The sequence below is a fragment of the Vipera berus genome (assembly GCF_964194415.1).
Source record: "Vipera berus genome assembly, chromosome: Z".
NCBI lineage: Eukaryota > Metazoa > Chordata > Lepidosauria > Squamata > Viperidae > Vipera > Vipera berus.
The window spans coordinates 119,888,863-119,916,022 of NC_138205.1; the positions used below are offsets into that span (position 1 = coordinate 119,888,863).

The window sequence follows — 27,160 nt, forward strand, 5'->3', positions numbered from 1 at the left end:
TTAAGCATAAAAGATGCCTAGGTAAATTTGGGCCAGTCCCTTTCTCTCAGCTCACAACATCAGGTTTCAGTGACAAGCTAATTGGCATTCCTGAAGGAATTCGGCTATAAATCAAATATATAAATTAATGAATAGAGATAATCCTGTTACAGATTTAATTCATCCTTAAGAGCTCTATTTCCAACTGTATTCTTCATGCTACTTCTTGAACTAACTATTTCTTCATCATCATCTCAAGTAGTCCACAAGTTACAACTCACTTAAGGTCTGCTGCAAAAAAGTCATAAAATCAGATCAGCCATGTGACTGATCTGCTTTACAAACATCATGACCGTGAAGGTTGTCTTGTTGTTCTTCCTCACATGAGCGCGTTACAACTCTTGGACCTTGCACTGTATTTCTGTCAATAGACCCAGTTCTATTCTGCTTCTGCAACCATGGTGAAGACTAATGAAAATTCTATTTTTAAATGTTTTTCTATCTATCGTACTTCAGTACTTTTTAAAAAATACAAGGGAAGAAATATCTCTGCAATAATTCCCTGGAATCTTGCCTGATTCTAGATAGGTTTGCTCTCCTGAGAAAACCTATCTAGAATTGTAGAATTGGGATAGGTGGGTAGTGAGATGTAGTGAGATGTAGTGAGCAGTTTTGCACTCAACCCTTTAGAATCGTTGTCCCTGGAGAAGCCATTTCATTTCCTTTACAGTCTTCCACACTAATAGCCTTATTATCTTTTTGCAGCTCACCTGTCCATTCCCAGAAACTAAGCCTTTGCTAAAATTGTAGTGCTGGAAGAAACAAAAGAACAGAGATGGAATTAAAGAGCATCTCTTTTTTCCTCTCTTGCAAATGTGTCCAAGGACTGCCTGGACAAGTCCGTGCAGTCTTCGTAGCAAGGTTTTCCAGAAATGGTTTACCATTGCTTCCTTCCTAGGGATGAGAGAAAGTGACTGGCTCAAAATCAGTCAGCTGGCTTTGTGCCAAAGGCAAAACTAAATAACAAAATAACAGAGTTGGAAGGGACCTTGAAGGTCTTCTAGCCCAAACCCCTGCAAAAACAAGAAACCCTATACCATTTCAGACAAAAACTAAAACTCACGTTCTAGTCTGATGCGTTAACCACTACACTAACTGGCTCTCAAAGCAGTATCTACTGTATAAATAATTTAATTTTTGAAAACATAAACAATTCATTATTTATAAATTGCAGAAATATATATATCCTTTATTATTAGCCACATCCCATATAAATGTAAAATAACATTCCAATAAAGGACATGGGAAAACATCTGTTTGCTTGTTTGTTTTGAAAGAAGAAATGGGGAAAATCCTGAATGGCTTTTGACAGAAAACAAAAGAGCTGAAACATTGTTTTAGTTCATTTCACAACTTGATGTTTTGACCTTTTCTGTTTGAGATCTCCCCTAATCTGCTTCACTGTTGGAATTTATCCCACACTCAGTTTTACAGAATCACTGGGATTTGGGCATCATATACATAATTATCCTTGTTATAATCTATTTATTGTAAATATAGAGACGAGAGAGAGAGAGAGACACTCTTTATCTGCCATCAAGTTATTTTCAATTCATGGCATCCACATAGATAGATTTTTTTAAATGCCAATCTGTCCGTAACCTGAGTTTTCATATCTTTCAATGATCAACCCATTACTCCTGTATCTAAGTCCAGCCAGCCAGTTGTTGATCAAAAAATTTTCTCCTTCCATCTTTCCCACTAGGAGAGCTTTCTCCAGAGAGCAAGTCTGCATAATCTGTCTGAAGTAGAGTATGGTCATTGTTCCTTGAGTGAGAACTCTGGGTTGATTGGTTAATGTTCCATGGTATTTTATTTATTTATTTTATTTTAATTCCATTTATATCCCGCCCTTCTCCGAAGACTCAGGGCGGCTTACAAGCTTAGCAGTAGCCTTCATTCTATGTATATGCCTGCTTATTAGGGCTTTCACACACACACCCAAGTGGCATTATTACAAAGTCAGCTTAATTGCCCCCAACAATCTGGGTCCTCATTTTACCTACCTCGGAAGGATGGAAGGCTGAGTCAACCTTGAGCCTGGTGGGACTCGAACCTGCACTAATTGCAGGCAGCTGGTGTTACTTAAGGAGGCATTAGCCCACTGCTCCACCAAGGCTCCGTAGCCTTGTCTGAAATAGTATAGGGTTTCCTGCTTGAGCAGGACGTTGGATTAGGAGACCCCCAAGGTCCTTTCCAACTTTGTTATTCTGTTATTTGTTTATTTTCTTGGTTGTCCACAGTATTTTCAGGAATCTTCTCCAAGACCAAAGTGACATATTCGAGTAGCAATTGGAATTTGTGCAATTCACTGGGATCACCTGAGAAACAGGACCTTACTGCATGATGCCTCTGGAAAATTTAGAAATTTCCCCATCTCACCTTTTAAAACGAGCAAAGATGACAAAAGCAAGGAGGAAGATCTAGAATCCAAAAGAAAAATGAGATTTAAGATCCATAAAATCATTCAGTTTAGGTTAGTTCAAACTAATTTTGTAAACCATTCACCCAGTTCTGGTTTTTGTTTCCCATCTCATTTTCTCCTCTCGCCAAAAAAAACAACAACCAACAAATGCAGCAAATATCAGCAGACCTTGAAAAACACATTAAAATTGTGTGCATGGTTCCTCTTTCTTTCAATATATCTCCACTAAATTGAAACACCACCATATTTTCAAAATGACAGCTTAAGACAAAAAAAAAGATGACACCATGTGTGAACTTTTTAAAAGGGAAAACATACAAATCACTTTGTTTTGTTTTGAAAAGTTTAGGCAAACAGAAACCTTCTTGACCTGTTGTGTAAAGACCGTTTATCAATGGCTTTTTTCCAAATATATACTTGGATACTATATCCACACTATTATATGTTATCTTGACTTTTGAAATGAATAACAATTTTAAAAAACATTGTGTCTGGTGTTTTAGGGCAAGAGGTAAATAAACAATTTGATTTCAGATTCAGAGAAGTATTTATTTCCATTTTGTTCAGGGTTTGCCAGTTGTCTGTCACGAGAGATTTAATTCTAAGAGTTATTTCTTTCTCCATATGTCATGTCAAATGGGACTTTTCCTTTATGCACAAGAAGTACCTGAAAAGCTCATGCAGAGGCATCAGTTTGAATGTTTTCTGCCTTACCCGCTGAACACAGGAGCAGAAAGCTTATCTTTCTTTCATATTAACATGGGCAAACAAGAAAAAAAATCCATAGTTTCTAATAAGTTGACATTTATTTTATACTTAGTGGTCTGCACTTAAATGATCTCATATCTCACCAGAAGCCTTCCTTAAGCTTTGAGAACCTATAGCTTAAGATGCCTCTAACACCACTTTTAAAATTTGACAGTGTTATATACTAGCTGCTCATTTGGCAAGTACCATGTTCTGCACATGGGATTACCACAAATATGATTATGTTGACTTAGACTTTAACTTTTCCAACCTGATTTTCTCCATAATGTATATTTTTCATCAACTCCGACCAATAAAGCTAATAGTCAGGCCGGTTTGTAATTTAATGTATAAATAATCCTGAAATACAATAAGATAAAGCATATAGTTAACCTTGACTTAGCTTGAGATTCAGCAGATTCAGGTCTAGTTAGTACTTGAATGGAAGACATTAGGGCAGGACAGACTGGGAAATAGAAAAACCTTCTAGTAGAAGACAAGAGAAAAATACTTCTCTGTCATGCCATGGGCATGGATATGCCCATGAAATCACTAGCAGTTGAGGTCAGTTCATAGGAGACGTTACCTACATTGAGGAACTACATGGACATTTGGTCTGGACCATGCCTTGTGTATTTGAAAAGAAATGCTTAATTAGGTAAGACAGAGATCCAGTACCATCTACATCATTATTTTTCAAGTGAGAAAAAGCAAAGGGTTTTGTGGGACTTCTACACTCTCTTTCTGCTAGTTCAGAATCTACTGTCCAACCATACATTCCTAATTGTATTTGTTGCTGGCTTAATTTCAGTATATCTGAAGTTGCAGTTCTAATGGGGAGAAGAAGACTCTGAAGTACCAGCAGCTGAACTATCTGATTTTCTATTTGCATCCTCTTATTAGTGCATCCTGCCTCCTAGCTCTTTCCTCTAGTTCTCTTCCAGAAGTTCATCCACTTGAAAATGTTCTCACTATTTTGAGGACTGTAGATTTTATTCGTTTGCTTGTTTACATTATAGGCCACTTGTCTTACTTTCTAACGCCTGCTGCGCCAGTTGCGGCCCTATCTGGACCGGGATGCCTTGCGTACAGTCACTCATGCGCTCGTGACCTCTCGTTTGGACTACTGCAATGCTCTCTACATGGGGCTGCCCTTGAGGACCACTCAGAGGCTTCAACTGGTGCAGAATGCGGCCGCGCGAGTTGTGTTGGGGGTCTCCCGATACTCCCATGTTACACCTCTGCTCCGTGAGCTGCATTGGCTTCCAGTTGCCCTCCGGGTGAGATTCAAGGTGCTGGTGATGACCTATAAAGCCCTACTTGGCATGGGCCCGGATTACCTACGGCAACACCTGCTGCCGGCGTCAACCTCCCTCCGTCCAGTGCGCTCCCACAGAGTGGGCCTCCTCAGGGTGCCTCTGATCAGAGAATGTTGATTGGTGGCCCCCAGGGGGAGGGCGTTCTCTGTGGGCGCGCCAGACCTGTGGAACCGCTTACCGGTTGAGCTCCGGATGGCCCTCGACCTTCGCTCCTTCCGGCGGGATCTAAAAACCTATTTATTTGAACAAGCCGGCCTGGTCTGATGGGTTTGGGGTTTGGGTTTTAACATGGCTTTTAACTATTGTATTATATCAGGCATAATTATTTAATGTTTTTTTTAACTTTTGTACTTTGTATTTTGATATTTATTGCCCTGTACACCACCCTGAGTCCTTCGGGAGAAGGACGGTATAAAAATTTAATAAATATAAATATATATAAATATAATGTCATAACAACATAAATGTAAAAGCATTCAAAACATTAAAATTAACAACAATGAAATAAAGATTAAATCCAAGAGCATGGGCAGTATGGAGATGGGCTTTTATCTCTTAACAATCAGCTGCCCCCAGCTTAATGCATTTCTCATGGGGCCCCAAGCCAATCAGGTTTTAAGATTCTTTTGGAAGGCCAGAAAGGTGGAGGTAGATCCTACCTCTAGTTGCAAGAAGTTCCAGAGGTTGGGAGCCAAAGCAGAGGAGACTTTTCTCCTTGACCCTGCTAGTCCAAATTCCTTGGCCAACAATCTTCAAAGAAGGCCTCTTCTGCCAGAGTGAGTGGGCCAAATCAATCCCATTGGGGCAAGAGAGCTCCCCAGATAATCTGGTTCTACACCATAAATGGCTTTAAAGGTGATATTTTAAAGGTGATAACCAACACCAGATGATCATGATTTGGCTTCATTTTGCTTCTAGAGCATTGAGGAATGGATGCAGTGAGCAGAACTGAAGTGACCTAAATTCAGTAATGCCTGGGGTCATTGTCAAGAGGTAGCCATGCACAGTTTGCATGTTGGATGGGAAAGATGCCTGGATGAAATCTTAAGGAACCACCATCAGTTACTAGAAATAATCCTGAAATAGATTACTTATTTGTTAGCAATGAACTAGATGCAGTTTTATGTTTGATTAGATTCTGCTTGATTTTTGCTTGTAATTAATGTGACAATTCATCACTGGACAATTTTAACTTCTTTTTACCTTAGATAAATGCTCTAATAACTTATATTCAAAAGAGAGGGGCAGAATTAAAACTATTTATGCATTGCAACAGCAGAAGAAACTTCAGTGGAGTTGGTGTTCTTAATCATGCAACCTGAATATTTATTTACCATTGTAGCATTCAATAATCTGTAATAATAATAAACTAGCAGGAAAAAATCTCATTCATTTCTATCCTGCTGCCAAACCTGGTGTCCTTTTTATAGATCTAGCAAGACCTAGCATACTTATGAAAATTTATGGTCCCTACATATTGTTTTGAAGCCAAATAATGTTGCTCATCAAAAACAACTATAAAATTTTGCATAATTCCTGTTCAAATGAAAAATAGTGGTCTATATATTGATTTCATTTAACTTGTTCCATTTCCATTTTAGAACTCATTAAAATGTAAATGGTGGTGACAGAAAAATAATTCAATTTACCCTTTTATCGGGATTATTTATTTATTTATTTTAAAAAAATGGAAACTTGGTATCCCCTTGCTTCAGCAGGGGAAAAAGATAAGCCAAGCCCAGCTAATAATTCATTGCAAGTGAATCAAATACATATGATAAATTCAGATCAAAAACCATGAAAGACAGTACCTGTCATGAAACATAAATGTATTTATTTATTTATAGGTAAAATCATCACTAACTCAGTCAAAAGGCAGTCTGCCCAAACCAGCAGCATTCCTATTATGAATTGAAATACATTCCTTTGCACTCATTAGCTAGAGATACATTTTATTAGCCATGAGCCTACATTTTTACAATGTTTGAGACTTCCACCCATGCCCATCATGATTCATAAAAGCATCATGATACAGAAGGATTAATGAATGAAGGCAAATATACGTGTCCCAGGATAATGTTGCAGGATCCCATCTGGGTTGGTCACAGGGATCAGAAGTTAAGTCTTTCGAGCTTGTGGACTCATGCTGGAGCTCATCCGCAGGGAAAACTGGACCCCACTGTCAGAAGTATTTATATTTAATATTATCAGTGATTAAGGATATGCTCATGTTTACTTAGAAAATAGATACAGGTTGCCCTCACCTTATGACTGCAAGTGAGCCCAAAATTTCTGTTGCTAAGCAAGACAGTTCTTAAGTGTCTTTTGCCCCGTTTTACAACCTTTCTTGTCACAGATGTTAATGAATTCCTCCAGTTGTTAAGTTAGTGACATGGTTATTAAGTGAATCTGGCTTCCCCATTGACTTTGCTTGTCAGAAGGTCGCAAAAGGGAATCACATGACTCCAGAGACACTGCAACCATCATAAATATGAGCTCGTTGGCAAGTGTCTGAATGAAGGCAGGGATGGGGATGTCGAAATGGTCTAAGTGTGAAAAAAAGGAGGAGTCTAAGCTGATCAAACAGAATATCTTTCCAGAATCTATTAGAGACCTTCCATCGGCAAGGCTTCTACCAGTTCATTTGGGCTCCTGGAGTTCAAAGTAGGACATCCTGTAGCTAAGAAAAGATTATGAAAATGACCAAGTAGTTTGAATATGATACTTCCCATATGATGCAAAACTAAAATATTTGGAGACTTTTACTGAGGAAAAAATGGCACTTATGTGAATCAAGACAGAATTTTAATGCAATGTACAATGTACAAAGGGACGCGGTGGCTCAGTGGGTTAGGACGCTGAACTTGTCGATCGGAAGGTCGGCAGTTTGGCGGGTCGAATCCCGAGTGCCGCGTAGCAGAGTGAGCGCCTGTTACTCGTCCCAGCTTCTGCCAACCTAGCAGTTCGAAAGCATGTAAAAATGCAAGTAGACAAATAGGGACCACTACGGTGGGAAGGTAACAGCGTTCCGTGCGCCTTTGGCATCTAGTCATGCCGGCCACATGACCACGGAGACGTCCTCGGACAAGCGCTGGCTCTTCGGCTTTGAAACGGAGATGAGCACCGCCCCCTAGAGTCGGAAACGACTAGCACGCGTGTGCGGGGGAACCTTTACCTTTACCTTACAATTTCTGATGAATTCTCCAAAAAATCAAAAAATAGATTGGTTACTTTTTATCATATTGCAACTTTGGCTGCACATTTAAAAACAATGTGAATAAAGAAGCTTCTTCATGTAAGGCATATTTAACTGGCCACATTTTGTGTTATGGGGTGTGTTAATGACTGTCTGCTTTAATAGGGCAATTGATATCAATGCTCAATGACTAGAGGACAAATGTATCTGAATATGAGCCACTGTGGGACATGGATGAATAAGCTGATATTTATACATTTTTGCTAGTAAATTTCAATGTGTATTTTTCTATTTATTCTTAGAAAAACCTAGTTATGACCCATATTTTGATCCAGCAGATTAGGAAACCACTGGGAACTTTTTGAAAAAGTATCATGATAGCAAAATATCAGTGATACAGACTACAAAAGCCACAATTTCCTTGTCCCAAGATACTGATCTCCTATTTAATGCATCTTCCCAACCTATCCATCATGTAAATGAAATGCGGAACAGCCCCATGTTTCTTCAAGAGGCTATTAGCCTGCTAAGGAAAGTATTTGAGACTTGATTTGATTAAATAAGTAGACACGGACTTTACATTAGAAAGTACTCTGTATTTAATTTATAGCTCAAATGTCAGAAAATCTGATGAACTATAATCATACTTCAGCATCATCAGCTTCAATATATTTCTGTGTGCTTTTATTTTCAGAAAGTCATAAATCCTGGAGCATGCACACATACAAACACAGACACCAAGTCCATTCTCATAAAGACAGTTCCTAGCATGTTATATTTCTATATCTTTTTTGTATCAGTGTCATAGAATTTTACATCATCCATGTTTAAAATAAATCTGAGAATCTGCACATATAATTAGAGCACGTGATCATTTCCAGGTGTGAACTTGGTTGTGAAGAGCTTTTGTGTCCTTCCTTAAGGATTCTACATTCTGCTAACACAATTACAATCAATGCAAAAGGTGATACAGTCCTATGAACTGCTGTGATATTCATATCAGATACAGAAATACAGAATTGGAAGGGACCTCACAGATCTTCTAGTCCAACTCTCTGCTCAAGCAGTTAACTCTACACCTTTTCAGACAAACATACAAATAGTACAGTAGTACAGTACAGTAGTGGCTACTGTGTCAAATCCCCCATTCAGCCAAAAAACTCCCTGGAACTTTTAGTTAGTCCTTCTTTCTCTCTTTTTCAACTTCCCTACCTTGCTATAAAGATAGAAGAAGGGATGAAAACCATGTATGTTGCCATTTCCTTCCTAAAGGTATGTGACCAATACGATGTTAGAAATAGATCCTGTGGAAAAAACAAAAATGGATTGTCTCCTTTTGCGTGCCATCTATCTTTTATCACTAAACTTGTTTTTAAAATTATATATAGTAACATTTTATGGTGTTTTAAATTTTGGAGGCCAGATTAATAAGAAACATGTTTCCATGTTTTTAATATACTCATTTAATTTACATTGCAGCCCAAATGTTTGCTGAATGATCAGCCCAGCTTTTACCTATCAAACTAACAAACAAGTGGCAATAGCAGTCCATGTCCATTCAAGTGGAGAGTTGCTCCAACTTGTCAGTCTCCTAGAGAATTTTTTTTTTCATATTGGGGAAAGTGATGGATGAGTATGTGTGGTTTTATTTCTTCATTAGATTTATATCCTGCCTTTCATCATATAGGGCTTTCTCCCATTGTGTTGAGATAAGTTGTGTTGCGACAGATGAATCTCTTTAGTTCTATTCTCAAAATCTTCTCCACTCATTGACATATACACAACAGAAGATGTCATGGAAAAACTTTCTGTTGAGCTAGGGCAACTTTTAAATGGAACCCACCAAAGATTTGATAAATGTCCTATTCATGCAATTCCAGGTGGAGCTGGCAAATTTATGGTACATTTTACTGGACCTCAGAAATCATGAGTTGTGAAGGCCCACTTTAAATTCCTAGAAACTTTCCAAGAAGGACGCCCGTGATGCTCCATTGCTAATTAGTATGCCTACATCCATGACTGTTACAATGTCTTTTGTTCAGATATTTCTTTTTTTTTCTTTATCATGCCTTTGGGCTTCTGTTTTAGCACTGATATATGTATCTTTTTTATCTAGTAAGAGTGAAGTGATAAAGGGTTCTCCAAATCAATTGCTTCCTGAAATTTCTATATCAGCAAAATGACAAAGCCAACCCCTTAGAAATTCATGGTACCTACAATTTCTCAGTTTAAAAGGTTTGCAGGCACTGTCAGTATAGTGCCCTTAATGGATGTAGGGTTGAAATAAATGTACTTCAGTAAGTGAAATCAGTCCTTTAATTCCCTTTCTGTTAACCCTTCACATTTTACTATCTCACAGTAACCTCCATTTCAAAACAAAGCTGCCACCTGCTTAGAGTCACACTTACATTTCATTTAGTTATGGTGAGAATTGCCCCAACACCCTCTTTGAATCTCAGAATACCTGCAAGCTAATACTGAGTGAACATTTTTTCCTCTTGTCGAGGAAGAGAGCCAATTAGAAACCTCAAGCCTAGTAGGTGAAATTCAGTCTTATTGTTTATTGTACTCATCACCTGAGTATCTACAGCAGGATTTGTCCAGCCAGATAGTTAGATGCTAATAGGATGGGTGAAAAAATATTGCATTCAGACTTTTATTGGTTTTCCTGTTAGCACTATCGGATAAACATCTTGGAAAAATTGAACCTTGTTATTATCTATGTTAATTTCAGTAAGAATTTTATATGTGCCAAAATGGAAAGATACACCAGTTCCTACTATGGAAGAATGGATGGAAAAAGGGATGGAACTGGCAGAGATAACAAAATTAATTGTTTTAATTAAGGGAAAGAACGTATCTAGCTTTGTTTCTACTTAGAGACCACTTCTAGACTTTGTGCTAGAAACAGGAAAAAATGTAATTTTGACTGTGAGTTTTAACAAGTAGATTAGCTTGTTGTAGTAGAAATGGCTAGTACTTACTAATTAAATAAGAGTAAAAAGTTAAGAGAGAAAGTCCGTTTCGTCTTTTATAACACTGGAAAATTTTTGAAGCCACCACTTTTTTTTCCCTTTTCCTCAAATCAGTTTCCCCTTGTCTCCCTTCCCTATTTTCCTATTTCCTATTCCTGTCTTTAATTTCATTTGTATTTTGTATTAAGATAATATTAAATAAAGTTTATGAAACACAAGGAAAAAAGGACACAGAAGGATATAGACAAAAAATTAAGAACCTACGCTGAGTTTTCTCTTCATCTAAGAGATTGCTAGTGTGCAGGGAGAGAGAGAGAAAGAGAACAAATGTATGTTGGTGCATACTGCTGGCCTAGTGATGGATTGTATTGCAAATCAGGGCTGTTTCCAGAGGAGGAGAGGACCTGGAGTTTATGGAGCGAAGGAACTGGATGAGGCTGCCGGCAGGCCCAGAGGAAGAGAGAGAGGCTTTTGGAGGAGTTGGTGGTGGCGGCAGCGTGCTCCAGGGGCGAAAAGAAGCAAGGCCTCTTTAAGGAAAAGGTGGAAGAGTCAGGATCAGAAAAAACGAAAGAAGGCGAGGTTGTCAGAATACAAGCTAACTTGAGGGCTAATCCACAGGGAGCCCCATTTCCATCTGTCCTGTTTGCCATCGTTCACTCCCTAGAGACTAAAATGGACAATGTGAAATTTGAGCGGGCCCCGAACAAGGAGTATATATCAGAGGTGGTGACCCTTTGAGAGCTGTATGCAACGAAATTTCATTTTGATGTATGCCGATTGGTGTACATTCAAAGTGACAATAAAGTTATCATCATCATCAGTTATTGTAGCCAGTTCAATGCTAGGTTTTGCCTATCTCTATATTAAATGAATCTTCTTTCTACAAGAGCAGTTTTACAACAGAAAGGAGATTTATTTACAACAGTGTTTTTCAAACTTGTCAACTTTAAAATGTGTGGACTGCAATTCCCAGAATTCCCGCACATCTTACAATTCCAAGTTTGAAAAACACTGATTGATAGGAATATTTGCTCATATATCAAACTTGCTGTGGTTAGGTTTCTGATCGGAGAAGTAAGCACACAGATAGACACAGAGAGAGAGAGAGAGAGAGAGAGAGAGAGAGAGAGAGAGAGAGAGAGAGAGTATGAACCTCCTGCAAGCTTAAAATTTAAGATTTGTTTTGTTCCACTTCAGGAAAATGGGGCTCCTAAATTTTTTTGTGTTTTGATCAATAAAACATTCTAACACTCCATTGCTTGATCTTGATCCATCCACCACACACTACTGTACATGAGCATCTTACAATTTCTGTGTTGTTAATGTCTCTATAAACTTGCATACTTTTTTGAGCTTTTTTTCCTTAATCCCATCTATTGTTACTTTTCAGAATTCTGCCTACATAGAATTTGGCCTTTGTTCGAGTTTTCCCATCTCATGATCTTCTCCCAAAGTGCATTCAGGTTGTGCAAAACATTTAGCATTTGAAACATTTTGAACTCAAATTTGTTTACAGTTCAATCATAATTTATCATTCAGAGGTTTTTTTTCCTGGAATGATCAGAGGGTTTCTGTCCAGGGCAGAGGGAATAGCATGTAGGACAAGAGGAAGAATTGCTTTCAAAGTCAGATAAAAGGAGTATGAGCCCAGACCAAGAAATTAACTTGAGAAAATATCTCAGAAAAGTCCGTCTCTAGTTCACACAGAAATAAAGGAAGGGAAAAAGAAGTATATTCAGGCTTGCACGATTTTGTACTATGGCTGTTATAGTGCAGATAATCCTTGATTTATAAGCATCTCCATGCTCACAAGAACAAAATTCAAGCACTTGGCAACCAACATGTACTTACAACGATTGCAGCTTCTCGGGGTCATGTGACCACTGTTTGCAAACTTCCCAGCCATCTTCCAGCAAGCAAAGTTAATGGGAGAAGCAGGATTCACTTAGCAACCTCCTGATTCACTTAATAACTGCAATGTTTTGGTTAACAGCAGTGGCAAAGAAGTCATGAAATTAAGTGTGACTCACTTAACCACCATCTTGCTTAACCATGGAAATTCTGGTCCCAATTGTGTTCAGAAGTCAAGGACTGCTGGCAAAAAGTAGCTCTGATCTATGTGACATTGTTTTCTTACCTTGGTCTTCCTTCCAGGACAGATGGTTTCAAACATGAAATGGGGCCTCTAATCTAATTTACCTCTAATAGGCAGACCAGTTTTATTTTTTTCACAGATCTTAGTCTACATTAACACTTCTTCTCTCATGAACTACTATCTGTGTCACCTTCTGACCTCTGATACTGACTATGTCAATTTGAACAATTTGTGCCCCTATAAAAACTCAGGTGGAACTTTTCCAGCTAAATAATGTTGATGTGTCTGAGATAAAATAACTTAGAAAAAAGAGATAATCAGGGTTATGATACAAAAACATCAGGAAAAAAAGCTTGCTAATGTATTTTACAAGCCCTGGTGGCACATGGTTAGAATGCAGTATTGCAGGAAAACTCTGCCCACAGCCCTAGAGTTCGATCCTGACCAGTTCATGGTTGACTCAGCTTTCCATACTTCTGAGGTCAGTAAAATGAGGACACAGATTGTTAGGGGCAATTTGCAAAAAATGCTTCTTCATTGTAAACCATGCAGAATGTGCTGTAAAGTACTATGGGGCAGTATATAAGTTTAATTGCTATTGCTACTGCTATTTTCTATAAGATTGGATATTTATTATGTTACAGTAATAACTTATTTTGTTGTTGTTGTTGTTGTTCAACAGCAGAGAATTCAGGATGGGTTCATACCCTGCTTCCCAGGATCTCACACCGATTGCAGGAACGTTGTAACACCCAGTTTGGCACAAGGCTGGATGCCACTGATCACCGCCTTTCCTCACAATCAGAAACACCACATGGTAAGTCTTCGGAATGAGCTTTATATTCTGTGGGAAATGAATTTACCACCTGATTGTGATTCATTTGTGGTTAACATAAAAAATAGGCCTCTCTTTTAAAAAGAAAGAAATACACATTTTTCATATCCCATCTTTATAAAATTACAGCAGCACAATTTTCATATAAAGATGAGTCAAATTTTGGAACATATATACAATTATCTTTGGATTGCTTTCTCTTTTTTAGTCAGGCTTTTCTGCAGTTTCTTAAAACCACAGAAGAATCAGTGCAAATTTTCTCAACAAAAAGTGTTGCTAGATTATTATTTCTACTTACAGTTGAAGGTAAGATACCTTGTAGAAGAGGAAAATGTTTGGGGCACTTGTATGTTGATAAATTTTGTATAGTAGCATGTTGGTACTCATTGTTAGTTGGTTCCAGGAATGCAATGAATACCAAAATTTTCCCCTAAAATTCTACCTTATTCATTGAGTACCAACAACAATGAGTACTGGGACAAAACTTTCATGTCAGAATGTGTTGAGTACCAAATTCAATGACTTTCAAAGTAGTTGAGTACCAGGGTACCACTGTAAACCATGAGATTGCTGTATTTTGACAAAATGGAGTCATCTCTGGAGTTTTTCTCTTCAGACTTCAAAGGTAGAACTAATGTTGCACATGCACAAAGAATGTATGCTGTAAAATCTAGTAAAGACTCTTGAAGAGTGTTTCTTGGGAGTTGAAGTCCACATAACATAAAAATTGTCAAGGTTGAAAACACTGCCTGACAAAATGTATCTTTCATACTAACTGGGATGGGCAACCTTTGAAGGCCAGAAACAATAGGACATTTTATGGGGAGCAAGATGCTTTAGTGGAGACAGAATCATGCCAAGCATGTGAAGCTGGGTCATACGTATAGCTAGGCTAAGATTATTCCTGAATTTTAGGAATAAAACTTTTGACAAGGTTAAGCTTATTTTAGAGGTTATCCTACAGTTTTTATGAATCTCCTACTTCAAAATTTTGCAGGAGTGGGATTCCGTTTATGTATTATGGGTAGGGACTGCAGCTTGACAGAAATGGACATGTTTCTTGCAAAAGTAATCTTTAGTGTTTTAAAGAAGATTGGGCCCAGAATAGGAGAAATTTTTTATGCGGAGGACTCAAGGGAGCCAGCCTCTTGGCAAAACTGGGTTAGATGGAAAATCTGATTTGTTAGAAGGCAGCTTTTCACATATGGTATGGCCTCAATAGATTTGAATTGGCCATTGCTTAAGGAAATTCCTAGAAAAACCATGAACTGTGAAATTGTGAGTTCTAAATCTCATCACCTACGAGGTTATTTTCTACTCTATGAACCTCTTCGGTAAAAGAAATTGGGAAGGCCAATCAGGCCCCAAAGATCCTATTGTAACTTTTGGAAAATTTTATGTTCCTTTTTTTCTCTTATTACGTGGACTGGCTTGTAAGACTTTGGCATAATGAGCTTTCTCCTGCATCAGGTTTGCCAAACTCATTCTGTAGTTTTGATATATGAGGATGGAAAACATTAAGGAAATTATACACATGAGCACGGTGTTTGGCATGGGCTGTTTCTTTCCCCACAATTGATTTGTTGCGGTGTCTTGTAATTTATTCATACAAGGAAACAATGATGGATGGTGTAAATTATTCTTCTTTTTCCCTTTTGACTTAAATAATAATTGCCAATATCTCAGAACTGTATGGAAAAATATAAGGGGGGATAGACAGTATACATAGGGTGTTACAAATGTTTGCTGATAGCATTTTTCTTCCTCCTCTTTCAAAGGAGGGCAGTTTCAAAAAGGGGGGGGGGAGTTCAGAACCAGCTCAAACTCCCTGATTAAGGGTTCCAGAAAATGTTTGCTCTTTTTCTTGAGCCAGTTTTTCTCCAAAGCTTTCTCCAAACGTTGGAAACTAAAGGTAGGGAAAGAAGAAAGAAATAAAACAATAAGAATATTTACATAATATGTATATGTACGTATTATGCATTATATGTGTATGTATTCCATTATATGTACTGCATATACCACATTGCTCAGACACCCAGACCAGACACAAACTGAACAATGTAGTATATGCGGTACAATGCAGCGAGCCATGTGCAGATCCGTACATTGGGGAAACGAAACAACAACTTCATAAACGTATGGCACAAGGTAGGAGAACAAACCCATCAGGACCAGATTCAGCAGTCCGTCTGCATTTAAAAGACAAAGACCACTCTTCTGAACACAGCAAAGTTCAAATTTTGGGCAGAGAGAACTGCTAGTTTGAAAGAGAGGTCAAAGAGGCCATCTCTGTCAAAACTGAACAGCCCTCTCTCAACATCATCTATCTCCAGTCTACAACACAGTCCTTTCAACAGTTCCAAGAAGGCTCCATACACATTTGCACCATTCATGTGACTCTGAGGACACAGATAAGCTTCCAGGTAGCATTATTGACTTGCTAAAAGAATGCAAATGAACAGCTGTCTGCAAGGAGTATAAATCTTTCCATTCCCCACTATCCAGTTGGAGATGAAGAAGCTTCTTGGATGAGAAGTGAAACATCTTCAAAGAAAAACAAGAAAGTCCAGTTGTCTCATGAAAAAAGCATCGTTGGGATAGCAACACGAATATTCCATTCCTCAGTGGGGAACCTACTACAGGATTTTACTCCTTCTTTTCCTGTTGGGAACTACCGGCTGGGAAGAGAATAGTTGATTTCCTATTTACCTCTATCTAAAATTCCATTTTGCTACAGAGGACTGAAGGATCCCCCCACCACCACCATAGACTGGTGTTCTTGGTGGGTAAACAATCCTTGCTTAAAACTTGCTGCTTCGTCCAGGGCCTCCTAGGATCTATGCTGTTATTCAGAACAACAGAATGCAGGCAAAATAATGAATCTATATTGAATTCTTCCTTGCAATTATCTATTCCTTTTGTACTGGCTTATATTATTTCTGGGTACATTTCTCTGCATCCACAGCCAGCAGACAATTGTGAGCTGGTGGTTTGGAGGCTAAGAGAATGGGAAATCATATATTGGAACTTTGTCAGGTATCAAGATGTCAAGAAAACAAGCACAAAAATTGTCTCTCTGGGGAAGACGTTCCTCAGCTGAGGGTCCACAGTAGAAAATGCTTTTTTTTTAAAGAAATTATCATCTACCTTATCTCAGATGATAGAACATGCATAATGTTTATGTGGATACCCAGGGAATGAGATGATCCTTCAAAGATAAGTGTCAAGGTTTCAATAGACAAAACCTAATAAATCAGAACGCCGAGTCTTAAGATTTCCTCAAAAAACATGTTTATTGGTTACATAGTAACAGTCAAAAGTGAAACCAAGTCTGAAGTTCCCTTCAAAGAGAAACTTCAAACTTTAAATTTCCCTCCCCAGTGCGATGCAATCAGCTACGTTCCCCAATAGAAGAGTTTGGTGGGTTTTCTGACCAAAACCTCACACCTCCATCTAACTGATAAAAATGACCTTGGTTCCCATGGGAAAGTAAAATGCTTAGACTAGTAGAAATCATCCGCGCTCCCCTCCCGTTCTTGAGGCAACCTAGAACAAGCAAAAATGACTGTAGCCAGGTTCATTGTAGAGAATAGCCTTCTCTATGGTTATTCCTTCATTCACACACCCATGAACATTTAGAGTGAACTGTATTTTGTAATGGGGAAATTGGTTAGAGTAATTGTGAAATCCAGAATTCCAGCAAAGCTTGTCTTTTCCACATGTGATTGGCTTAGTGTAATGGCATGTGGGAATGACCTTGGGAGACAGGAGGAAGTGTCACAGGCTAGACAACCATCATGCAAAAGGTATCTCAGCCCACAGGAAAAAAAGAAGCATGGGAAACATTACAGAAGGTACCCTCCCTAGTTTTCTGAAAATTAAAAATAAAAAAGGAGAGAAATGCTTTCAGACTTGCAAGATTCTTACAATGAGTGTAGTTTTAGTATTCATGATTTGTACTTCTTGTCTAGACTATCTCAAAGAACTGACATTTACCTGGAGTCATTTGGACTATATACATCTTTGTGGTGATCCTTCTCTTTTGAGTTAATTCTGAACTGTCTTTTCTTATGGTGACTCTGTTTGAGAGTCCTTTAATTTGTTTGTAGCCTGAGATGAAGGTTAAATTATTGTTTGTTGGAGTCATTGCAAGTCTTCAGAGCGAGAACACTCACTTGATCCTATCCTGGGAATGTTTTTTTCTTTTCTTTTCTGTTTTTCTTTTTAGGGTTGGCAACATTAACAATCTATCTAGCCAATGAAGCATTTTCATTTGGCAGCCAGAGCAAAGTCGATTGAGAATGAAGGAGAAATTTAAAACTTTTTTTTTCCTTTTTTGCCTGAAGCAATGGCATATGGACACCAAAGACATATCACCTGTTTGGTTAAGAAGAGGGGGGAAAACAGCTTGAAAAATAGGTTTGGGATCAGCTTTCTGTGCGCTCTGAGTATATTCCATCATTTAAGGAAAAACAGAAGAGAAGGTTAATGTTATGCTTTATGCTTGGTGACAACTGGAAGCAGAAGTGCATAAGTACTCTCACCCATTTTCTTCATCTTTCCTTCATTTTCATAAACAGCATAACTATGACGTATCCATGGTGGTGATTCTGAATGAACAAAGTAAGCTGCTTCAGTAGAAGGGGACTGCTTGTATTCTGTTGATCATGAGAAATTTGGTTGTTGGGCAAAATAGAAATTGTCATCACTATCATCATCATGAAAACAAAATTAAGTAAAAATCCAAAGTTTTGTTGTTGTTGTTTTTTTAAAAAAATCTTCCCAACTATCCATTGCTTTTATTTTTAGATGGATTCCTACTATCTGATCATGTCACTATTTGACCACACACACACATTAATGTGTGTACTAATCTATCATGAAAAGCAAAACTGGGCAGACTCAGTTTCATTTATTGCATGACTTTGGGACAACCACTAGCTCCCAGCTGTCCGTCTTCCCATCATAATAAAACAATGGGTGGAGAGTATGTTACCCATAAAATGAAGTAGACTGTTCCTCTTCATCTCTTGCTGTTATTCTGCTGCAAGGTTTAATACGCTCACCTGTGGCAAGATCTTGGTGACCCATTAGGTAGTTGCTCCAGTGAATTGATATAATTGCCTAAGAAGTAAATACGGTACTTCTTATAGAATAATTTATCCTATTGTTCTGAGACCCTCTTCACATCATAGTTAACGTCTCCCTTACTTTCCCCAAGTTATCCTTGAAAGTAAAGTCTCTTTCAAGTAGATCTTATAAGATACATACAGTACATTTCTTGGCTATGAAGCAAGAATAGTTTGGTGCTACCTTCCTGGGTATTTTTCAAGAGCTTATATCCCTACTATTTCCTGGTTAATTCCAGTATTCGGTATTAAACTGGTTCTGATCCTGTTTACCTTGTATGAGATTAGCCAAAATCAGCTACGTGCTGCCACCTAAATGGCATGTTACCAACTAGAACAGACATGTCAAACACAAGGCCCGGGGGCCGGATGCGGCCCGCGAAGTGGTTTCATGCGGCCCACGAAGCCATCCTGGAAACAGTGAGGGAACGGCCCCCACTGCCTTGTCCCTGGCCCAGAGACCCTCCTTCTGCCAGAGGCCCTCAGATCTGTCCCACTCCTGCCCAGGCCCCCATAGGCACCCTTGATGCGAACGATGCAGAGCTGGCCACGCCCACCCAGTAGGCCATATGCACTCTAGTCACGCCCACCCAGTAGGCCACGCCCACCCAGGCCATACCCACCTGGCCCCTTGAGGGCAACCGCAATGCTGATGCGGCCCTCAATGAAATTGAGTTTGACACCCCTGAACTAGAACAATGTTTAATGTATTTATGTAGTCCATAAATATTAATGTCAATTTCTTTGTCTTTTACATGACACAACATTCAGTATATTCTGCTGTAGTACAGTTATGTCTCCTGGAAATTGTTCCTTCACTGACATTGCTTTAACTAAGGGTGAGATCACTAAGCAATCCGGTTGACTTTGCAGAAATAGGCAAGATCACAATTTTTGCATTCGGGTAACTGTAACTTATATATGACAAGAGGGTTGGATCTGCTGGCGATCAGGAGTGGGAACTGTCTGATCTGTACAATGTTTGTTTACATAAATATGCATTAGGCAGTTGTGTCATTGTGTTTCCTTTCCCACAAAGAGCATTGACTAATGTAAGTGGACTTTCTATTCTCTCTTGAGAGAGATAATCTTGCCTTTAAATTATTGCGCTTTTTTTTCTTTTTCTTTCTTTTTTTTTTGCCTTTGCTCCAGTCTGCTGCTGGTGCTAATGTTTAGTGACAGTTACTCAGTGCTAATGATCACCTTTGGGGATTTTTCAGAGTGTTTGCTTCTTGCTGGTCACTGGTGAAATGTAATCAATAAATCTGCCAGACAAGCTTTTCATGTCTTTCCTCTTGGAATGGAACAAATACTACTATAACTGATTTGTGACCGATCCCCTTTAATAGTCAAGGGACCCCTTTCCCCCATGGGATTTTGGCTAGTCCAATTGATCTAGGCAGCAGCTGGTAAATCTGAAATGAATCAAAGAGAAAACAAGGAACATTACTTACCCCAAATAAGTAATCCTGCTCTGTATGTCTTGCTTCAAGTGACAAGAGGAAAGAAATAAGGAAGTCATTTTTTTTAAAAAAAAAAGGTACCTTTGCTTTTCACATGCCTGCTAACATCTGTTTTATAGATAGAGTGCTGGTACCAACATCATATCTCAATTAATTAATGTTTACATTAATAGATGCAATGTGTGCTGTATACTGTATCAGTTTGCAAGAGAATTCACTTTATTTAGTTAATATATTTAACTATTAAATGTATTCCTACTTTTTCCTTTGCTTAAACACCTGTCAGGCACAAGGAACCAAAAACAACATAATGAGCTGATCTGAGTGGTATATTTATTGTTGCTCACTCAAAGACAGGAATCTCATTACCCAAAAGCTAGATAAATAGTGCTAAGTTTTAGAAAGGATCTCCCTTCAATCACTTCCTCCCCCACAAGTGACATAAGGACAGTCCACCATTTAATTCCTCCCCTCAACAAAGCCCCAGATTACACAACACTTAAGGTGAATGTAGTCAATGCAGTTTCCATTGCAGGTTTCTCTTAGGCTAAATATATAAATACCAAGAATCCTCCAGAATTAGAATTATGCTTCACATTCTATGATGCAATTCTGAGATCTTATTGGGAACCATATGAGAAATTAATTGAAAACCACTTAGCTTACATGTTCTGGTGTATAGCAGTGCTCCAGATGTTGCTGAAGTTCAAACTCCCAGGAACTTTGGATGGCCATCTTGAGAGAGCTTAGAAGTTAATTCAGGAACATCTGAGGTGTGACAAAACTCCCCACTCTTGAGTTAAAAAAAATAGTTACCAAATTTGGAAATTGAGATTTTTATATAATAGAAAATACACATCAAAATGTCCTAGTGCTGCATGTCTCTTCAGAGTAGGTGTGTGTGTGTGTGTGTGTGTGTGTGTGTGTGTGAGAGAGAGAGAGAGAGAGAGAGAGAGAGAGAGAGAGAGAGAGAGAGAGAGAGAGAGAGAGAGAGAGAGAGAGAGAGAGAGAATGTGCAGGTTCTTTCTAGCGCATGTCTTTTTTAGTTGCTTCAATCTGCTATGTTCATACTAATTTGGCTGTCACAATGAACTCACTTTCAGTTGTTACGTATAACAGTGACATAACACATGGATTGAGAGAATTTCTTCACGCCAACAGAAATGTCCAAAAATGGTACAATGGAAACAATGCTTTCCCCCATATATCATTGCTAGCTATCATCTAGCACATGTGGACGTCAAGCTCTGCTTCACAATGCGACTGCAAGGTGTAAAGTAAGACTCCCCACTTGATTAAAATGACTTCTGAGGGGTCTTTTTTTGTGAGCTTATTTTATTAAGTCAGTTCGAGGTTTCAGATGTCCAAAATGCAGATATAAGAATATTGATGGACTAGTTTAGGGAATATACCACCTTTCATGGTGCCCTATAGTACACTCTAAGAAAAGGATAGGAAACACAGGCCATTCCTGCCTAGAAGCGCATAGACTCCAGTAGCTTCAAAGGTGCTTTTTTCAAGAGGCAACTGGACTTTGTCTTTGAAGATGTCGGACTTCTCATCAGAGGTCCAGTTGCCTCTTGAAAAAAAAACATCTTTGAGATAACTGTAACCTGGATGGCTGGGAATCTCCATAGACATAGACTTCAAGAGTCTTTAAACTGACCCAGATCAATTGTGATCTTCTCCAGGAATTACGTCATCTTTTTGGACTGCTTGGTCACTGTTTTGGAGTAAGTAAATATTATGCATGCTCTTCATATTATGTACAATGTACTAATGAAAAAGAAAGCAATATTTTCTTGTCTTTCAATTAAATACCTATGAAGATTTTTGCCACTTTATTTCAACAGAGCACTATATATGCTGACATTTATTTTTTAATTAATAGCTAGAATAACCGTTCCTTTGAGTTACCTGCTGTTAGGTAATGAACAGCACTAAGATAGATGCCGAACTCTTCCTTGGAAATTTTTCTTCTATATCTGACAAAAACATTATACACTTTGGGATTTACAGTTGAATGCTGAATATAGTGAACATTGCTCCTCTTAAATTAAGATATATTCATAAACCAAGAGAAGCAATAAAATGCTTTGATTTTCATGGCAACCTAGGATGTTTGTGCTAGAGTTTCTTAGTTTTGCTATAGAAATATCTACAGCTCTAGTTTTCTTCTTGTTACATTCCATTTACCATCACATTTTAAGGACCACTTTCTCTGTTACTTTCTGTCCCTTCAGTCGGGCCAATACGTGGTTCAGAAACCTAGCCAGCAACTTTGTCATCCAAAAGGTGGAGGAGAGAACTAGACATAAAGCCATACTGGACTTAATTCTAGCTAATAGAGAAGAAATGATAGAGGGAGTTGAGGTTGCTGGAACCTTGGGCAAAAGTGACCACATCATACTGGAAATTAATATAATGCAAACACTAGCAACAGAAAACAATCCAACTAGTGTTTTGAACTTCAAAAGAACTGACTTTAACAAACTCAGATAGAACCTAAGAAATATCCCATGGATAAAAGTCCTAAAGGAAAAAAACAACCCAAGAAGCGTGGGAAACTCTGAAAAATGCGATCATAAAAGCCCATACCAGTACAATACCACTGAAAAAGAAAAATAAGAAATTCAAGAAGCAGCAAGCGTGGCTGCACAAAGATCTCTGTGACAAACTGAAAGACAAAAAAGATAAATACAAAAAATGGAAAGAGGGTCACATAACTAAGGGCAATTACCAGCAGACAGCCAGAACATGCAAAGATGAAGTCAGGAAAGCAAAGGCTCAGAACGAACAAAGACTTGCAATAGAAATCATGGATAATAAAAAAGTTTCTTCCAGCATATTAACAAAAAGAAAAAAGTCAAGCAAACTGTAGGCCCACTAAAGAGAGAAGATGGCAAGGAAAAAACAGGCAACAAAATTAAAATAAGCAAAAAAATGGTAAGAGAACACCTATCCAACCTTGATGAATATAAATCGCCAGGACCTGACCGATTATATCCCAGAGTTCTGAAGGAGCTGGTGGATGTTATCTCAGAACCATTGCACCACATCTTTCAAAAATCCTGGAGCACCGGGGAAGTACCTGAGGATTGGAAAAGGGCTGATGTGGTCCCCTTCTTCAAGAAAGGGGAAAAAACAGACCCAGGAAACTACAGACCAATCAGTTTAACATCAATACCTGGGAAGATCCTAGAAAAAATAATCAAAAAACAGATCTGCAAACAACTAGAAACAAACAAAGTTATAACTAGTAGCCAGCACGGGTTTGTTAAAAACAGATCATGCCAAACCAATCTTATTTCATTCTTTGACAAAGTGACTAAACTAATAGACCAGTGAAATACTGTGGACATAGTATACTTAGATTTCAGTAAGGCATTTGATAAAGTAGACCACAACCTACTCCTTGGTAAGCTAGAAAAAAGTGGAATAGACAACATCACCACCAGATGTAATAAGTAATAATAATAAGTTGGAAGGTACCTTGGAGGTCATCTAGTCCAACCCCCTGCTCAGGCAGGAAACCCTATACCATTTCAGACAAGTGGCTGGCCAGTCTCTTCTTAAAAACTTCCAGTGTTGGAGCATTCTATGGATGGATCTATCTATGGCTGGCAAACCATACTCAATGAGTAGTCCTCAATGGCAGTACATCCACATGGAGAGAAATAAGCAGTGGGGTACCACAAGGTTCCATCTTAGGCCCTGTACTCTTCAATATCTTCATCAATGACTTAGATGAGGGAATTGAAGGGGAACTCATCAAATTTGCAGATGACACCAAACTGGCAGGAAGACAAACTCAGGATCCAAAAAGATCTTGACAAACTTTAACAAAGGGTCCTATCCAACAAAATGAGTTTAAATGTGGAGAAAAGAAAAGTTTTACATTTAGGTGGGAAAAATCAAAGGTACAAGTACAGATTGGGCAAGACCTGGCTTAAAAGCAGTAAATGTGAGAGGGACCTTGGAATCCTAGTGGACGATCACTTAACCATGAGCCAGCAGTGTGCAGCAGCTCCCCAAAAAGCTTATACAATCCTGGGTTGTATAAACAGAGGCATAGAATCAAGATCATACGAGGTATTAGTACCACTTTATAAAACCCTAGTGAGACCACACCTGGAATACTGCAGCCAATTTTGGTCACCATATCACAAAAGAGATGTTGAAAATTTGGAAAAAATTCAGAGAAGAGGAACTAAGATGATCAAAGGCCTGGAGACTAAAACTTATGAAGAACAGCTGCAGGACTTGGGTTTGGCTAGTCTAAGGAAAAGAAGAAATAGAGAGACATGATAGCAATATTCCAGTATTTGAGGGTCTGCCACAAAGAAGAGGGGTCATGTTATTCACCAGGGCACCAGAGAGCAGGACAAGAAACAATGGTTGGAAACTGATCAAAGAGAGAAGCAACCTGGAATTAAGGAGAAACTTCCTGACAGTGAGGACAATTAACTGGTGGAATAGCTTGCCCCCAGAAACCATGGGCATGGAGAATTTTAAAAAGAGGCTAGACAGTCCCTTGTTTGAGATGGTATAGATTCTTCTGCTTGATGGGGCTGGACTAGAAGGCCTCCAAGGTCCCTTCCTATTCTATTCTATTCTATTCTATTCTATTCTATTCTATTCTATTCTATTCCATTCCATTCCATTCCATTCCATTCCATTCCATTCCATTCCATTCTATTCTATTCTATTCTATTCTATTCTATTCTATTCTATTCTATTCTATCACATTCCTTCTCAAACCAAGGAAGATGAATGCAGCAGGGAAATCTTTTTCTCACATAGTACCAGTATTCTTAAATGCTTCCAGTATACAAGGCTGCTTGGCTTACACTTTTTTATCCCTTTCTCTGTCTCAGAAAATGAGTCTTACCTCGAGGCTTTGAGAGGTAGCTGACAGAATCCTGGAGATTTCCCCTGAAGATTTTACTCATTTTTAATTGACATATATTTCTGACATTCTTCAAAGCTTTCCATAGTGGCTAATAACAACTGACTGTAGCATCAAAGCTTGAACAAATGCTAAAGAGGCTCATTGGAAGAGCTACCGCTGTATCCATAACTTTACAAATTTGTTGTAGCTGATAGGGGACAGATCCCATCAAACCTGAGATAAAATTATAGGTTTCCTTAAGTGGACACGTTCAGGCTGAGTCTGAACCACCATCTTCAGTGAAGTTTTAATATGGATGCCTACAGTGAACAATGGTTTGGAGAAACCAAGCTTATGTCACAGAAGTATTATTTTATTTATTTATTTTATTTTATTAAATTTATATACCGCCCTTTCCCAAAGGACTCAGGGCGGTTTACAGGGCATTTAAAACAACCAATACAAAAGTTAAAAACAAATTAAAAAAGATTAAATCATCCCTAGAATTAAAAACCCCAGTTAAAAATTCTCAGCCTGGGCCGGAGAGCTCAAAGAGCCAGGTTTTCAGGTCCTGGCAAAATGTGCGGAGGTCGGGGGCAGTCCTAAGCTCCACGGGCAGCTGGTTCCAGAGGGCAGGTGCACCCACAGAGAAGGCCCTTCCCCTGGGTGTTATCCGCCGGCAATCTTTTATCGGCGGCACCCTGAGAAGACCCTCCCTGTGGGAGCGCACTGGACGAAGGGAGCTTGATGCTGGCAGCAGGTGTTCCCTCAGATATCCCGGACCCAAGCCATTCAGGGCTTTATAGGTCATCACCAGCACCTTGAATCTCACCCGGAGGGCAACCGGAAGCCAATGCAGCTCGCGGAGTAGAGGTGTTACATGGGAGTATCAGGAAACCCCCATCACAACTCGCGCAGCCACATTCTGCACCAGCTGAAGCCTCCGAGTGGTCCTCAAGGGCAACCCCATGTAGAGAGCGTTGCAGTAGTCTAGACGGGAGGTCACGAGCACATGAGTGACTGTGCGTAGGGCATGGTGCAAATCCCATTCAGATGTACTTGCATTGTAATGTTTTTCTGAAGTGTATAAGCAGTGGGTCTTGTTTAATTGGATCACAACACTTACTTTGTTAATTAAAGGTAGACTTTGATATATGACCGGTTTCTTAGTGACTGAAGCTTTGATTGACCCCACCAAAAAGATACTTATGATCTGGTTCCAAAGTTACAATGGATGCCCCTCTGATCATATTATTGCATTTAGGTGCTTGGTAACCAACCTGTATTTACAATCATTGTCAGCATCCCACAGTTATGTGGTTACAATTTACAAGGTTTTGCTGAAAACCAGTATTTACATCATAGTTTTTAACAAAAACACTTATAGCAAGCAATCATTTTGCTTAATAATTTAACAACCATGATGATTCACTTAATGACATCTGCAAAAAAGGATACAAAATTGGGTTGGTCATGTGATGACTTGTTTATGGCCATCACAACGTACAACTATAATGGGTAGGCTCCATTGTGGTCGTAAATCAAGGACTACCTGTACCATGTTTTGCTATTCTTACAGACACCCATTTGATGGACCTGATAGACTAAAAGTCTCTTTCCAATTCTATGATTTTAGAATCCCACCAAACTTTTTCAATAAATGTTGCATCTTTGGAAGAGTGTATTCATTTCTAGCACCATTTTCATTACCACCAAAACATTCCAGACCAGACATCTGTATTGAAAGATATGCATCTTCAAAGTTTTCCATTAGGATATAGGAAATATGTAGAAGTGTGTCATTCTGATTGCAGACTAGCTCTTTCAAACAGCAAAGCATTGACAACAAAATAGATGTTAAAATGACACAAAAAAGAATGCATATGAAATTGCATCTAAAAGGTATAAAAAAACAGTTTGGAATGTAGGTTTCATTTTGTTCTACTGAATGTTTGACATTTTTTAAAATTAGTCCATGCTGTTATTTTCTGTTCTGACTGATTTTTTCTCTCTGAGATTTTCCTGTCGCACACTTGATTGGATGAA

General features: G+C 38.6%; 1 protein-coding gene and 1 long non-coding RNA gene across 2 annotated transcripts in view; one reads left to right on the forward strand and one right to left on the reverse strand.

The window, feature by feature from the left end:
• The window catches only part of LOC308679042 (double-stranded RNA-specific editase B2-like), a gene marked incomplete at both ends in the record, with an annotated part of 428,971 nt that overhangs the window by 139,988 nt on the left and 261,823 nt on the right, over positions 1-27,160 (forward strand). The window contains one exon of the mRNA XM_081346277.1: positions 13,479-13,613. Coding sequence (XP_081202403.1) covers positions 13,479-13,613 — 135 coding nt within the window. The remainder of the gene's footprint in view (positions 1-13,478; positions 13,614-27,160) is intronic.
• On the reverse strand, positions 13,824-20,240 carry LOC308676944. Its single transcript, XR_014028386.1, has 3 exons — positions 20,215-20,240; positions 18,176-18,289; positions 13,824-15,537 (listed from the first exon to the last, which is right to left on the reverse strand). It is a non-coding gene; the product is annotated as an uncharacterized lncRNA (long non-coding RNA).